The following is a 17253-nucleotide window of genomic DNA, read 5'->3' as shown; positions in this document are numbered from 1 at the left end:
TCTATTGTACTTCTTTATTTTCTTGTAAATGCCTGCAGAAGAGTGAATGTCAAGGTGACTTATACATACTTGGATATTAAATGTTCTTTGAACTACTTCCCTACAAACATCAGGTTCTGTACCAATCCTCACATAACCCTAATCCTACCTCAGTAACAAAGCACTATGGGCCACTTCTTGCACTACACTGGACTTGTCTCTGTGCTTTTTTTTGCACTGATGTCTTGTTTTGCACAATCTTTTTCTTCGCTGTCTTACATAATTTCTATTTCATGTGTTGCTGAGCCCCCTCGTACTTGTCCACATGCCCATGAATTCGGTGGAATTTGGGAAATTGGAAGTAAATGCAATCATCAGAGAGTGGTGGAGAATGTGGAATGAATAGCAGAGACGTATTCAGTGGGAAGCTGAGTTAGTTCACGACAGGGGAAAGAACAGGAGAATGTGTTGATTGGCTTGGATGAGTGAGGCTTATATAGAACTAAAACAAGCTGAATAAGTTAAGCCAATAGGTCCTTTGAGTGGTTCCGAGTACTTTGTAACCTCTGCAATTACTTGTCATTGAGTTGCAGTTTGTTTCTTTCCTTCAGTACAATTACTTTTGCCCTGTATATTGACATTCCGGTAACAAACAAACTCTAAGTTAATTGATTCTGATTTTAGTTCACATTTTACTCTGCCTTTATTTTAACAGGAGTATTGAATCTTTAGGAGTGGGTCAACATAAAAAATGGTGGTGTAACCTTCTACATTGCAATATATCTATTGAGCAAAGTAAGTCTTTGTGATCCATCCTCACAATAATGACAAGATCTTTTCTATCCCTACAGGATCTACGAGATGTGTGGCTTAATTACCCGCTTCATCCTTTGCAAGTAAGAACCAGCTTCTATCATTGTTCACTGAGTAGTTTGTTATTGGAGTGGAGGTTTGACTTAGAACATAGAAATCTACAGCATATTACAGGCCCACAGTGTTGTAACCCACTCCAGAAGCTGCCTAGAATTTCCCTACTGCATAGCCCTCTATTTTTCTAAGCTCCATGTACCTACATAAGAGTCTCTTAAAAGACCCTACTGTATCCGCCTCCACCACCTTCACTGGCAGTGCATTCCACGCACCCACAACTCTGTGAAAAACTTACCTCAGACATCCCCCGTGTAACTACTTCCAAGCACCTTAAAGCTATGCCACCTCATTGTTAAGTATTTCAGCCCTGGGAAAAAGCCTCTGACCATCCACACGATCAATGCCTCTCATCATCTTAGACACCTCTATCAGTTCACTTCTGATCCTCCGTCACTCCAAAGAGAAGAGGCCAAGTTCACGCAACCTATTCTCATAAGACATGCTCTCCAAACCAGGCAACGTCCTTGTGTATCTCCTATGCACTCCCGCTATGGCATCCACATCCTTCCTGTAATGATGTGATCAGCATTGAACACAGTACTGCAAGTGGGGTCTAACTAAGGTCGTGTACTGCTGTAACACCACCTCACAGCTCTTGAACTCAATCCCACAGTTGATGAAGACCAACACACTATACGCCTTCTTAACACTGTCAACCTGCATAGCAACTTTGAGTGTCCTATGGACATGGACCCCAAGATCTTGCTGATCATCCACACTGCCAAGACTTCTTTAAACCCTAACTTGTTTTGTTGGGAATATTGCTGTGTAATCTTCAACATTCACTTAAATTGTTATTCCACAAATATCAGTGAGTTTCTGTAAACCATATCAAAGAGAACATATTTTGTAAAGGTGTTAAACTGATGCTATTAATACAGAGCCAATTATTGATGTGTAATCCCCATACACTTCTATTCCCCCCCTCCAATCAAGGAGGCCTTAAAACTCTCTGCTTCCTTCTTAATGAAAGAACCAACCAGTTCCCCTCCATCAGCATCCTCCTCTGTCTGTCCTCACCCTCAACAAGTTTCCTTTGGCTCCTTGCACGTTCTCCAGTCTCGAGGAGTAGCCATGGGCCCCAGCTATGACTGCCTCTTCGTTGGCTATGTAGACCAGTCCAAGCCTTCCCTGGTAATAATCCCCAACACTTTCTCCTCTACGTTGATGACTGAATTAGTGCTGCTTCATGTGCCTGTGCTGAATGTAGCAGCAAAACTAATCCAAAGTCAAAACAAAACAATTGCCACTTGCCTGTGACTGTACGGACTTTTAAGCTTACATGACACGCCCACAGCTTCAAAGATTGCTTCAAAAGGTGAAGCTTTTATTCATTCCTTTATTAGCAGTTAGCAAACATACAATTAAGTATTTTTGAGCGTTACCTCAAAGATATCTCAGTGGTCAGTAAAAGGTACAACCTCTGCCAGTCCCAAGCTACAAACTGCCACAAAATAAGCAAGAATACGTATCTTTTCCCCTTCACTTTTACCACACCATCACTCATGTGACTAGTTACCTTAATAAACGTGCAGCACAGAGTACAAAGCAGATAGAGAGCAGATGCATGGCCTCTACACCAAACTCGTCAACTACATCAACTTTGCCTCTACCTTACACCTTGCCCTTAAATTTATGGTCCATTTCTGATGCCTTTCTCCCATTTCTTGACCTGTCTTCATCTCTGGAATTAAACTATTGACCAATGTCTTTTATAAACCTTCTGATTTTCACGGTTATCTTAACTATTCATCTCTCCACCTTATCGTCTGTAAAATTGCAATTCCCTTTTCTTAGTTCCTGTGTCTCTGCCGCATCTGTTCCCAGGGTGAGGCTTTCCATTCCAGGGCACAGGAGATGTCCTCCTTCAAAGGATGGGGCTTCTCTTCCTCCATGATCAATGCTGCCCTCACCCACAAATCCTCCAGTTCCCAGTCATCCATGCTCACCCCATCTTCCCGCTTCCTTAACAATGTTAGAGCTCCTCTTGTCCTTATCTACAACCCCATGAACCTCTGCATCCAACACATCATCCTTCTCAACTTCTGCCATCTTCAAAGTGATCCTACCACCAAACATATCTTTAATCTCTCCATTCTCCGCTTCCTGCAGGGATCACCCCCTCCGAGATTCCCGTGCCATTTATCTCCCTTCTGGCACTTACCCCTGCAAGTGGCCAAAGTGCTGCACCTTCACACTCATCTCTTCCCTCACCTTCATTCAGGGCCTGAGGCCGTCATTCCAGGTGAGGCAACACTTCACCTGCGAATCTGCTAGGATTCTCTGTGGTTTTCGGTGTTCCTGATGTGGCCTCCTCTGTACTGGTGAGATCCACTGTAAATTGGGGGACTACCTCATTGAGCATCTCTGCTCCATCTGCCAAAAATGGAACTTCCCAGTGGCCAAAGATTTTAATTCCGATTCCCATCCTGTTCCAGCAATCTTATTTGATAAGGGCAAACACGAGGAAATCTGCAGATGCTGGAAATTCAAACAACACACACAAAATGCTGGTGGAACACAGCATTTTGTGTGTGTTGTTATTTGATAAGGTTTTGCTTGGCAAGACCAGTATTTTTTTTTCCATCCATGACGACTGCTCAGGAGGTGGTGATGGCTGTGTTTGAAGCTCTGCGATCTCTTTGTGGTGTAGACGCTCTGGAGAGCAGCTTGGAGTTTCAGGATTTAGACCAGTCGTGATAAGGGGACAGCTTCATTGAGCACCTGCGCTCCATCTGTCTCAGCCCGAAATATCGACTATTAATTTCTTTTCATAGATACTATCTGACCTGCTGAGTTCCTTCAGCATTTTGTGTGTGTTGCGTTTGATTTCCGGTATCCGCAGGATTCCTCCTGTTTATTAGTGTGTTAGATGTGTCTGATAGGACATAGAACATAGAAATCTACCGTACATTATAGGCCCTTCAGTCCACAATGTTGTGCCGTTCATGTAACCTTCTCTAGAGACTGCCTAGAATTTCCTCAGTGCATAGCCCTCTATTTTTCTAAGCCGTGTCCTCAATTTGGCCTTCTGGAAAGATGAAGTAATGTCTGATTAACATGTAGTGAAATCTACTGAATTTTCAAGTTAACCTTCCTTGCAAATGACTAAAACTGATTTATTTTGAAAACTATATCATACATTATCTAATATATGTAAGTTTTTTTAAAAAAATATGTATTTTATACAGTTTTGTGAGTTTTTGTTCTTTTTACTCCTCTTGTTATCTTTTATATTGTTTCTCTTTTTACTTTTGCTTTTGAAACCTTGCCAAGGAATTGTCACTTCTATTTTTTTTGCATCGGGTTCCTTTTTCTGCTGCCACTGTGTGTGGGAGTTGCCAATTTTCGGTTAAGACTTCAAACCTAGCTTTCTGGTAATAGATCCTATGGGACCATTTTGTAGTAAAGCAGTGGTATTCTGTAAAAGTGTTCAAATTGATTGCAGTGTTTCCTATATTATACACTTCAAAGGGGCTTCATTGGCTGCAGGTAGCTTTGAAAGGGGTAAGAAATACCAAAAATGCCAAGTACCAGAGCTATTCAGAAGGCAAGATTGAGGACCAAGATTAATGTGTCAGGTCAGTCTCCCTTCACTGTTAATTCTGCGTTCCTCATAACTGTGGTTGTCTTTCCACAGATGCTGTCTGACCTGCTGAATAGTTTCAGGGCTTTGTTTTTATTTCACACCTTCAACATGCACAGTCCAAGGAAATGCAATTATTTCACTTGCTGGGCTGTAATAGCATCTCTTGGTCCCTAGGTGGTGCTCATGCAGCAGCAAAACAAATACATAGTCTTCTTTCACTTCACCCAGCACTGAACACTGCAAGATAGTCCTCTCAGTTAAAGAAAAGTAATGTTCCCTGGGGGTCAGAGGAGATTTTCCTGCAGACCACCAACCAAAAAGAGACTCGTGAGCTAATGGGTTTCTTTTATTGATTCCCAGTCATCAACAAAAGGCTCCTGATGCCATTCCGTCTAAGTAAAGGGCAAAGCAGCAGCTAGCTGTTTTAATAAGTGCATCATCTTGTCCATCTTTGGGGCTTAAGAGTAGGATCTGCACAAGAATTGCCCAGGCATGAAACAATGAAAGAAAAGTGTGCTTCAATGTATTTTCTCTTTCTTTCACCATCTGTTGGGAGAGTACTGTGAATTCTCCATGGATTATTGCTCAAGGATAAAAAAAAATCAATCCCTGATCTTCCTTCTGTAGTGTTACATGGTTAAAAAGCAAATATGTTTCGAAATTCCTCCAGGAATATCTTCATATCCATTCTCTAAACACGGAAATGGGCATATAAGGTAAGTTCTGCCCCTCCCCCTTCCTTTGCCATGTGCCAGTGACTCAGAAATTTTGTTAGGTGTTGGAGTTCCACGTGTGTGCAGGTGGAAGGGAAACCATAGGGGGTTGTTAATATGGAAGGAGATCAGGTGAGAATCAGAACCAGGTTTATTATCATCGGCATGTGAAGTGAAATTTGTTAACTTAGCAGCAGCGGTTCAATGCAATACATAATATAGAGGAGAGAAAAAACAATAAATAAAATAAAGTAGTAATAATAATTACTAAATAAATAGATCACTTACAGTATACGTATATTGAATAGATTAAAAACCGTGCAAGGTTGTATATTAAAAAAAGTGAGGCAGCGTCCAAGGGTTCAATGTCCATTTAGGAATCGGATGGCAGAGGGGAAGAAGCAGTTCCTGAATCGCTGAGTGTGTGCTTTCAGGCTTCTGTACCTCCTACCTGATGGTAACAGTGAGAAAAGGGCATGCCCTTGGCGCCGGGGGTCCTTAATAATAGACACTGCCTTTCTGAGACACCACTCCTTGAAGATGTCCTGGGTACTTTGTAGACTAGTACCCAAGATGGAATTGACTAGATTTACAACCCTCTGCAGCTTCTTTCGGTCCTGTACGGTAGCCCCCCCCCCCCCCAACCCAGACAGTAATGCAGCCTGTTGGAATGCTGTCCACGGTACATTGATATAAATTTTTGAGTGTATTTGTTGACATGCTAAATCTCTTCAAACTCCTAATGAAGTTGCCTTCTTTATAACTGCATCGATATGTTGGAACCAGGTTAGATCCTCGGACACCCAGGAACTTGAAACTGCCCACTCTTTCCACTTCTGATCCCTCTATGAGGATTGGCATGTGTTCCTTCGTCTTACCCTTCCTGAAGTCCACAATCAGCTCTTTCGTCTTACTGATGTTGGGTGCCAGGTTGTTGCTGCGGCACCACTCCACTAGTTGGCATTTCTCACTCCTGTACGCCCTCTCGTCACCTCCTGAGATTCTACCAACAATGGTTGTATCGTCAGCAAATTTATAGATGGTATTTGAGCTATGCCTAGCCACATAGTCACGTGTATATAGAGAGTAGAGCAGTGGGCTAAGCACATACCCTGAGGTGTGCCAGTGTTGATCGTCAGTGAGGAGGATATGTTATCACCAATCCGCACAGATTGTGGTCTTCCAGTTAGGAAGTTGAGGATCCAATTGCAGAGGGAGGTACAGAGGCCCAGGTTCTGCAACTTTTCAATCAGGATTGTGAGAATGATGGGATTAAATGCTGAGCTATTGTCAATGAACAGCATCCTGACGTAGGTGTTTGTGTTGTCCAGGTGGTCTAAAACCGTGTGGAGAGTCGTTGAGATTGCATCTGCCGTTGACCTATTGTGGCGATAGGCAAATTGCAAAGGGTCCAGGTCCTTACTGAGGCAGGAGTTCAGTCTAGTCATAACCAACTCTGAAAGCGTTTCGTCACTGTTGATGTGAGTGCTACTGGGCTTAAATTACTGGTATAATGGGAGTCTTTATTGTCAGGAGTTGTTGATTTATACTGAAATGGAGACTGATACTGTCATGAGAGATGGGGTCTTTACGCAATGGGCCTAAATGGAATGAGTTTTGTTGGGGAGGGGGTCCAGACACAGGCCATTCTTCCCCTCACACTTCTGCCAACCCATCCTCCCACCTCCCCCACCATCAATCCCAAAAGCCAAACCCTTCTTTAGCTAAAGCATTTGGATATCAGAGTTGCCCTGACAATGACACATAACACCTGCTTGGTGAAAGAAAGTGGCAGTGATCTTTCCTTCAACAGAATCCAGCAGGGTCAGCCTACTCGAGGAGAGCTGTCACTGCTGTGGAATGCAGGGCATCTGCTAAAGAGAGTGGGGGGAGAAGGGCATATAGGGCAAAAACAGCTGATTTGAAAGAGAGGTTGGAAATCCTGGAACTCCTTCGGAAAGCTCAGTAAATTTAATCTTGAAATCACTAAGGTGGGGAGTTTTTGAGCAACACAAAATTGTGGAGGAACTCATCAAATCAGAAAGTACCCTTCAAGGGGAACAGGCAGTCAACGTTTCAGTCTGAGGCTCTTCATCAGGACAAGGAAGGAGGGGGTAGAAGCCAGAATAAGAAGGTGGAGGGGGGTTGGGAAGGAACACAAGCTGGTAGGTGATAGGTGAAGCCAGCTGAGGAGGGGTGGGGGGGTGAGGGTGAGGTATAAAGCAAGGAACTGGGAGGTGACAGGTGGAAGAGAGAAAGGGCTGCAGAAGAAGGAAAGGACACTGGATCATGGGAAAGAGGGAACCAGAGAGAGGTGACGGGCAGGTGTGAAAAAGAGAAGGGGTGAGATGCTGACCAGAATAGAGAGTGGCGGAAGAGCAAAGGAGGGAGGGGGAAGGAGTCAGCATGCTGGAGAAATTGCTGTTCTTGCCATCAGGTTGGAGGCCACGCAGACTGAACTTGAGGTGTTGTTCCTTCAACCTGAATGCGGCCTTGACTTGGCAGCGGTGGAGTGCGTGGAGAGACGCGTCATGATGGGAATGGGAAGTCAAATTGAAATGAATAGCCAGTGGGACAAACTGCCATTTGCAGCAGATGGAGTGAAGTCTGGGTCGCTGGCTTTTGTGCTTGACAAAGCATTGTTCTTTGTGGTTGGCTTGAAGTCGCAGCTCTGAGCCAGCGAGCTGCAGCGCAGTGCACAATTGCAGCGTGCCAGTTCCCTGTCAGTGAAACTTCATCTTGTAAAGTGCAGCCACCCTTGTGTCTATGAGCTCAGCAGTCAGTCACCTGCATCATCCGTGCTGGAATCAAAATGTTGCGTTATGGTCACTGAGAACTGTGCACTGATGATAATATCACAATTAATTATTTATGTTTCAATTGTACAAATTGACCTCATCTGTGATATTCTCTCTGTAGCATGCCATTTATACCTTTGCACTTTCTATTTTGATCACAACTATTTTTGAAATGCCTGTGTAATGAATTTCTGAGCTGACCATTGCGGTCCAGGAAAATTGACATGGGCTAATCGCTTGCTGAGATTAATGAAACATTTCTGGGTAATGAGTACATTCAAAATGTTAATCCAACTCCTCCACGCACCTTGCATGCAGTAATGTCTCCAGGTGACTCTCCAGCCTTAGTAGTATGGCTTGAAATACAAAAAAAATACAAAAATCAATTGCAATTATACCAAAATAATTGGGAGTAAAGGTTTTCAGGGATAATTGTAAATGTTTTGTAAATATTTAATTTTTGAATGAGGCATCAAGAAGATAAGTTTTATGGTGCACCTCTTGTGCGGAGGTCAATGCATATTGTGGTTTAAAATTAGAATTGAATGTTTTGCATTGTACTCTTTCTCTTGAGGATACATGTAATTGTCCAGAGTTGTGGATTTTCCCATCTACTGACAAATTGCAAAAATACTGCTGCTGGTTTGTTATCACTGCATAAGCAATTGTGCTCTGAATCTATATTTCAAGTGCACTCTCTTTTTCTTTACAAACAATTTAGAACATATGTACACGATAGACAATAATCACACAGGCAGATTGCAAAGATCCGAGGAAATCTCCGATTTGCCATCATTTTTAGACTTTGCCAACATAGTGTTTATCTGTTTTTGTTCTTTATATCTAGAGCTTTGGCGCTTGTTTTTGTGGTTTCTTCCACTTCATGGAAATTGAAAGTTGACGTTCTGTTCCTGTCCCCTTCAAGAGATGTGAAATAAACTTATATCTTTGAAGTAAAATAGCCAGTGACCTTTACGGTTACATTCAGTACTAATGACGTAGTAGATTGTCAGCTGAGCTTGTCAGTTCCAGTGGAGATTGCTACTAAGGTACAGTGGAGTGTCTCTGGAAGAAGATATGAAGACTAATGAAAGAATGCCAAGCCATGGAATGAGTGAGGCAAGTTGACTGCAGTCATTGAGTTGGATGAGGTACTGGCAGAGCAACCACTTGGTGGCTTATAGTAAATTGGGAAAGTTCAGTTACATTTTTTACAGAAAGTTCCCATTTGGACTTACTGTTGAGCTAGATTGGTCAGACAATCACCAGCTGAAATTCACGATACATATTAGCGTTGTCTTACTGAAGGGATGTTGAGGTTGCTATGGACTAGTTGGGTTGAAGTGTCTGCCTCTATGCTGTATCACTTAACTCCAATTATAGTTTGGATCTTGACCTCTGCTAATGATGCGAAGATAGGTGGAGGTGTAGGTAGTGTTGAGGAAGCATTGAGTCTGCAGAGGTACTTGGGCAGGCTGGGAAAATGGGCAAAGAAGTGGCAGGTGGAATGCAGTGTAGAGGAATGTCTGGTTATGCACTTTGCTACAAGGAATAAGGGTAATGGTTATTTCCTAAATAGGGAACAAATTCAGAAATTGTAAGTACAAAGGGGATTAGAAGTCCTAGTGCAGGATTTCCTAAATTTTGAGGGAGCTAGGGTGAGCCTTTAATAGGATGTTGGTCAGACTGCATTTGGAATATTGTGTGCAGCTTTGGGCCCCGTATCTAAGAAAGGATGTGCTGGCCTTGGAGATGGTCCAGAGGGGGTTTATAAGAATAATCCCAGGAATGAAAAGGTTAAGGTATGAGGAGTGTTTGATCTCCTGGGCTGTTACTTGCTAAAGTTTAGAAGTATTGGGGGGAGGGGGGAGGGTCTCATTGAAGCTTACTAAATATTGAAAGGCCGAGACAGAGTGGACATGAAGGTGACGTTTCTAATGGTGGAGAGTCTGCAACCAGAGGGCACAACCTCAGAATGAAAGGACATCCTCGAGATTGGAGCTAAGGAGCAACTTCTTTAACCAGAGGGTAGTGAATTTGTGGAATTCATTGCCATAGATAGCTAGGTCATTGGGTATATTTAAAGAAGAGGTTGATAGTTTCTTGGTTAGTCAGGGCGTTGGAGATTATGGGGAGAAGGCAAGAGAAGAGAATAATGAATCTGCCTTGATTGAATGGTGGAGCAGACTTGAGGGGTTTAATGGCCTAATTCTGCTCCTATGGTCTATGGTTGTCTAATGACTAGGCAGTAATGATGTTTAACTGACTGGATGAGGGTAGGTAATAGTCTTGAAGGCATCTCTGTGAGAAAGGTAATGGACCACAGCTCTTGGTAGTGGATATTGGGGTTCACTTTGTCAAGTCCACATTTATTTTCCTGCTGATGATTGACTCGTTGGCCTGGCTCACCAGCAGGACCACATAGGGACAGTCTCCATTAAATATTCCCCAATTCTTCCCAATGACTGTTTGTTGGATATACAAAGCAGACTTTATGATTAAAACGATACTGAAGCTGAATCCATGAAAGGGTCTTTGAAATTTCATTCTCCCTCTTCCCTCTCCATGCGTCAGGCACATATTTACTCAAAATTAGCATACCAGTCTAGTTTAAAGTGAAGAGAGTTGGTCAATATCGCAGTTAAAAATATTTACTAAATCTGTTACATAAAAGTGTGATTAGATTGGTGAGATTGTGAATGGAAATTAACTAAAATAATGTTGTCCCTTTGTATCAGTTACAGGAGTCAAATACAGATAGGCCTCTGATTGACACGTCTCCTGTTCTGAAGAAGCTGACGGATTTTGAAGAGACAATTGGAGTGAATTTTATCCACATCCGTCTCCTGGCTCGAGCGTTCACTTTGCGTACTGTTGGATATAATCATCTGACCCTGTGAGTTGAGTGAATTCTGCTTCACCTCCACAACGGGGTCAATAGCTGTATTAGTGATGACTTTTTGAATTAAGCTTCTGAATTGTCCAATTTTATATACTCATTCAAAGTAATTCTAACAATGAGCCTATTCTGAACTCGGCTCCGTGTCAAACAATTCGGTCACTTAAGCAGAACTCAAAGGTCATTCATGCAAGAGATTCTGCAGATGCTGGAAATCCAGACCAACACACACACACGGTCCTGGAGGAGCTGAGCACGTCAGGCAGCATTTGTGGGGAGGAAATCTCCATGAAGGGCATCGGCCCAAAGCATTATTGCTCTCCATAGAGGATGCCTGACCTGCTGAGTTCCTCCAACATTTTGTGTGTGCTGCTAAAAGATCTTTCTCCTCTATCCCTCCCCCTGTAAGCACATGCTCAGCCTTTTCCCCCTTTCTCCTGCCTGGCCACATGTTTGGTCTTTCTCCCTCTCTCCCCCCCCCCCCCACCCCACCCCACCCTACTTGTTTGTAGTACAATTTCTGACATGTGGTCAGCCCAGTAAGGTTGGAGGTTTTCAGTCGTTGACACTTTGAGAAGCAGTTCTGGCTACAATTGAGGTTGGGGTGGCCCGGTAGTTAGTGCTGCTACCTCACAGTTGCAGTGACGTGAATTGGGTCTGGGGGAGTCTGCGCGTCCATTCTGTCATCACTGGTTTCTTTCTTCACCCCATGGGCATGGTAGAAATTTGACTGATCAGTGTAAATTAGCCCCAGTGTGAGCAAGTGACAAAGCAAAGGAGCAATGATGGTCATGTGAGAGGGAGTAACCTGCAGGGCTACAGAGAAATGGGAGTGGGACTGATGGGATTGCTCTGCTGGAAGCTGGTATGGATTCTGTGGGCAGAATGGCCTTCAGTGGCATAATGTTAATATTGCAAATGCAATATGAAAAAAAAGTAATCTATGGAAGGGAACGAACAGTCAATGTATCAGGCCAAGACCCTTCATCAGAACTGTCTTGGCCCGAAACGTGACTATTCATTCCCTTCCATAGATGCTGCCTACCTGCTAAGTTCATCCAGCATTTTATGTGTGTTACTCTGGATTTCTGGCATCTGCAGAATCTCTTGTGTGTATGATTGAAATAGTGTTAATTCCTTTCTGTGTTATTTAATTTCTTGAGTTATATTATTGAACGTGCCTTAAATAAGGAGTTGAACAGCCAGGATAAAGAGAGTTTATGGTTGTTTGAAAAATCACTGGCTTAGGAGTTGTGCTGTGCTGTTTGAAGACCCAGGACTGTTAGGCCATGGATTGGTTTGATTGTAAGCCTGCTGTTACAAGTGTCTGTTGTGTCTCCGAATCACTGATTGCACACTTCCCCTCCTAAAGGGGAGTATGGCAGGATATAAGGGCATAAGAGCATAAATAAGAGCAGGAGTAGGCCATCTGGTCCATTGAACCTGCTCCGCCATTCTGTAAGATGGTGGCTGATCTGGCCACAGATGCATCTCCGCCTGCCGGCCTTTTCCCCATGACCCTTAATTCCCCTGCAATGCAAAAATCTATCCGACCTTGTCTTAAATATATTTACTGAGGTAGTCTCCAGTGCATCATTGGGCAGAGAATTCCCCAGGTTCACCACTCTCTGGGAAAAGCAGTTCCTCCTCATCTCTGTCCTAAATGTACTCCCCTGAATCGAGGCCACACCCTCTAGTTCTAGTCTCACCTACCAGTGGAAGCAAGTTTCCTGTCTCTATCTATCTATCCCTTTCATAATCTTATATGTTTCTATAGATCTCTCATTTGACTGAAAGTGCCCTAAATAAGGAGTTGAACAACCAGATCTTTTCGGGATAAAGGACCAGTCCATGAGTGGTGGGGGAGGGGAGAGAAACTTGGAGATTAGCCTGGTGAATCTCATTTGCACCTCCTCCAGGAAGCATTTAAAATGGAAATGGATAAATATTTAATAGATCAGGAGAAAGCGCTGTGGAGAAATGCTGCAGAAGAGGAGCTAATGCCAGCATAGATCAGCCAAGATCATAATCCTATTGATGTTCCTATTTTCTTGTATCCTTATGAGAGGGACCATCAGGTTTAATATCACTAGCCTATGTCGTGAAATCTGTAGACTTTGAGCCAGCAGTGTAATGCAATGCATAATAACAGAAAAAAAACATGACTTACAGTAAAATAATAAGTAAGTAGTGCAAAAATGAAAATTAGAAAAAGAAGTGAGGTAGTGTTCATGGGTTCAATGTCCATTTCGGAAATCGGATGGCAGAGGGGAAGAAACTGTTCCTGAATCATTGAGTGTGTGCCTTCAGGCTTCTGTATCTCCTTCCTGAAGGTAGCAATGAGAATAAGGCATAACCTGTGTGATGGGGTCCTTAATGATGGACTCTGCCTTTTGAGACGTTGCTTCTTGAAGATGTCCTGGATTCTACAGAGGCTAGTGCCCATGATGGAGCTGACTAAGTTTACAACACTCTGCAGCTGTGCAGGAGCCCCCTCCCCATACAGCCAGTGATGCTGTCCATGGTACAACTGTAGGAATTCAAGGGTGTTTTAAGTGACAAACCAACTCTTCGCAAACTCCAAAAGAAGTGCAGCTGCTGTTGTGCCTGCTGTTTAGCTGCATCTTGTAGAGTAGAAATTTTTAGAGATTAACAAATAGGATTGAAGATTAATTAAAGATTAGCTTTATTTGTCACACATACATCAAAACGTACAGTGAAATACGGCTGACACAATCTGAGATGAGCCGGGGGGAGGCCCATGCTTCCAGCACCCTCATAGCATTGCCCACAATTTACCCTAACTCATACGTCTTTGGAATGAGGGCAGAAACTGGAACACCCAGAGGAAACCCTTGCGATCATGGGGAGAACGTAGAAACTCCCTTCAAACAGCGGTGGGAACTGAACCCTGATTTATACAAGCCACTATGCTACCTTGCAGGCTATCTGGCCCTTTGTGCTTCCTCTGCCATCCATCAAAATCCTGGCTGATCTTCTACCTCAGGTGCCAATTTCCAGCATGACCCTGTTTTGCTTGGTTCCCTTGGTAACCACAAATCTTATCAATCTGTGTTTTGAATGGACACAAAGAGCATGCACAGCCCTTTAAGGAATTCTAAAGGTTCGACACCTCCCCCTCCCCCAAGTTAGTGGACCTGCTTGTAGATTGAGAATTTGTACACTAACTAATCCTGTAAGGAATTCGTCCTCTCTCACCCTGTGTGTTCACCGGAGTCTCTGCAAGGCTGTTTCTGAATTCCTTACTGATTTGACCCGTTCTTTTAGAGATGCAGCATGGTAACAAGCCCACAGGCCCCTCCCAGCCCGACAAGCCCACACTCTCTAATTACCTCCATGTGACCGATTAGCGTACCAGCCCGTGCACCTTTGGAACGTGGGAGGAAGCCAGAGCACCAGAGGATCAGTTCAGCTCATTTGTTGAACTCTTACTCTTAGCTGTCCTTTTTTTCAAAACTTTTACCCATTAAATCTGATCAATAAGAACTGGCGGACATGTTCAACGGCTCGATTGTCACCAACACACACTTAAAGGTTAAGCGTGGACACGGCACTATAACGTAGCGGTTTACAGCAGCAATGATCGGAAAACAGTTCAATTCCTGCCGCTGTCTGTTAAGAGTTTGTACGTTCTATCCGTGACCTTGTGTGTTTCTTCTGGGGGGGCTCCGGTTTCCTCTCCCATTCCAAAAGACGTATGGGTTAGTTTTATGAATTATGATTTTGCTGGGTTGGCATCGGAAGCACGGTGACACTTGAGGGCTGCCTTCAGCACATATTCGGGTTATGCTGGTTGTTGACACAAAGAATGCATTCTCTTGTACGTTTCAATGTATATGTGACAAGTAAAGCTAATCTTTTTTTTAAAAGATGGTTTGCTGTACGTTGAGAGAAGGGCAGCAATGTGAGACTAATGGAATGCCTCTGCCAAAGAAGACGTTGGGCCTGATAGTCTCCTTCCACGCTGCACCTCTCCAAGATTCTTAGCAATCCGTTCACTTGATCTATCCAAGCAATTCCAGATCTCCCACTCACCCCCCCCCCCCCCATTATTCATTCTTAGAAGTCCATCATCTAGAAATTAGATAGAGAAATGTTCAGCCTTTACATTTGCTGTCAGGTAGTCCGGCTGGTGGCGCAGTGACATCAGTGCCGGACTCCGGAGCGAAGGTTCCCGAGTTCGAATCCAGTCGGGCCGCTCCTGGACACGCTTTCCATCCGTGCCGGGTTGAGTGTCGAGCTCGCAACTCAGCCTCGTAAAAGAAAAGCACTGCGCTGTGAGAAGGACGTGGGTGACCACTCACAGAATCTTTCCTCCACGGCAACCACTTGAAAAGAATAAGTTGTTGCTGAGGCTCTGCAGGGTACGACACACACACAAAAAAAAAGATCTATTCACCTTTACAGAGGTACTGCCTCGTAACTGGAGAACACTTGGATTTTCTACTGACATTACTTTTAAGTTTTTACATTTTTCCATGTACTCCCTGATCCCCTTGAGAATAAAAAAATCTATCTCTTTAGTAAGCATTGATGATTGATTAACAACTCTCACTCAGTTTTGATGTCCAAACTGTTAGAAATGATTAATTGTACCCTCATAATTAATATACAACCATCCTTCAGTGACTAGTTTCTATGCAGTATTAATGCTGCTTTTGTTGGAGAATGTTTCAGCAGTATCTTTCTCTCTGCTCTAAGTATTTACTGGTTTCTGAGGAGGAGACAGTTCTAGTGTCTGATCCTGAGCTTATCTATCTATCTATCTATCTATTTATTTATTGAGATACAATGTGAACTAAACCCTTCTGGCCCTTTGAGCTGCACCACCCAGCGATCCCCAGATTTAACCCTAGTCTAATCACGGGACAATTTACAATGATCAATTAACCTACCGGCTGCTATGTCTTTGGCATATGGGAGGAAACCCATGCACTCATGGGGAGAATGTGCAAACTCCTTACAGGCAGTGGCAGGAATCTCAAGCAGACGTTTACAACTATCGTGACTGTTCACACTGCCGTAGTTTTAAGTCGATGGGAGGCAAAATTCTTACCCTGATTTTATCCCATCACACCGGCCCTTCTAGCTCCAAGCATGATTATTAACTTCAGTCCAGAACCATTAAGCAGTGAGTAAATGAAAGAGATGGTATGTGCAGATTTATTTTGAAAAGTCAATTTAATTTATGTTTTGGATCCATTAGAAAATATATTTCTGTATCTCAGTAATTCTACTGAAATCAGTAATAAATCATTCAGAGCTATCATACATAATCCTGATGACAGGTTCTGACTGCTTATTTTATTGTCAAATAATCTTAATAGTATTGAAATGAATTCAAAAATTCTTCTGATTTTTGTACGTTAGGTATCATTCTGAACATATTGCTGAATGTTTTTTCTTTGGGAATTATGGTTTGATGCATTAATAATACAGAACTAAAAAGGATCCATTTCCTTGTCTGAAGGGCTTGAGTGAGATTGCTGAAGCTGATTTGAAGTCAGTGACTTTGAATAGCTTTTCCATTGAAATAACAAGCTATTGCTGCCTCATTAGAGGAAGGCGTGTCTTCTCTCAGAAAGCTTTCTTTCCTCACTAAAATAATCTCCCAGTTGAAGGTGAAGACTGGAGACTGGTTTCAATGGAAGGTGAAGGGGTGGGTGGGTTTTTAAAATGAGCAAAATATCCATGGTGAGAGAAGTGCATCTCCGATTGATCTTGGAAATGAGCCCTTATTCTTTATTGGCTCGCTGTGACTCCAAAATGTGAAATATTGGCTATGCCAACTCTTACTTACAAGTAACTCTTATCAATGTATGGGAGGTGACTGAACCTGCACACTTGAAACTTTATTAAATGGTGGCTGTATGCTTAGTTTCTTTGCTTTGTTTGTGCTTGCTGTTTTGTGCAATAAAATTAATCTCTGGAGCATGTTAGAAGCATTCAGTCTACCCTGACTTGGCAGAAGTGCTGCAGCTGGTTATGTCTCAATCAGCACTGCTTTCTTGTAGCTGTAGTACTGCCGTTTAGGGGTTCTCTTTTGATGGTTTAGCACCATTTAAATTAAAAAAATGCCCGAGTAAAATCCATGAGATTCAACAGTTTAAAACCCCCATTCCTGCAACTTGTGTCTAAAAACCTGTGCTTATGCACCAGTGGAGGACATACCAGACCTTAAAATGAAGTCCACGTGCTCTTTCTTAGGTGGATTTAGGAGGTCCATTGGCATTTGGAAGGAACAGGGGTGTTACTCTCCCTCCATTATTCTTCCCTCAGCCAACTAACATCACACAAAAAAAATGACCTTGTCGTGGGCACATT

At 43.0% G+C, this 17253-nt stretch overlaps 1 protein-coding gene across 1 annotated transcript in view; it reads left to right on the top strand.

Annotated features, from left to right (window-relative positions):
• drosha (drosha ribonuclease III) overlaps window positions 1-17253 on the top strand; it is a 164092-nt gene that overhangs the window by 108217 nt on the left and 38622 nt on the right. The window contains exons 24-25 of the mRNA XM_073024273.1: window positions 831-875; window positions 10748-10905. Coding sequence (XP_072880374.1) covers window positions 831-875; window positions 10748-10905 — 203 coding nt within the window. The remainder of the gene's footprint in view (window positions 1-830; window positions 876-10747; window positions 10906-17253) is intronic.

The sequence above is a fragment of the Hemitrygon akajei genome, chromosome 20 (assembly GCF_048418815.1).
Source record: "Hemitrygon akajei chromosome 20, sHemAka1.3, whole genome shotgun sequence".
Lineage (NCBI taxonomy): Eukaryota > Metazoa > Chordata > Chondrichthyes > Myliobatiformes > Dasyatidae > Hemitrygon > Hemitrygon akajei.
This window is presented reverse-complemented; position numbering and strand designations above follow the sequence as displayed.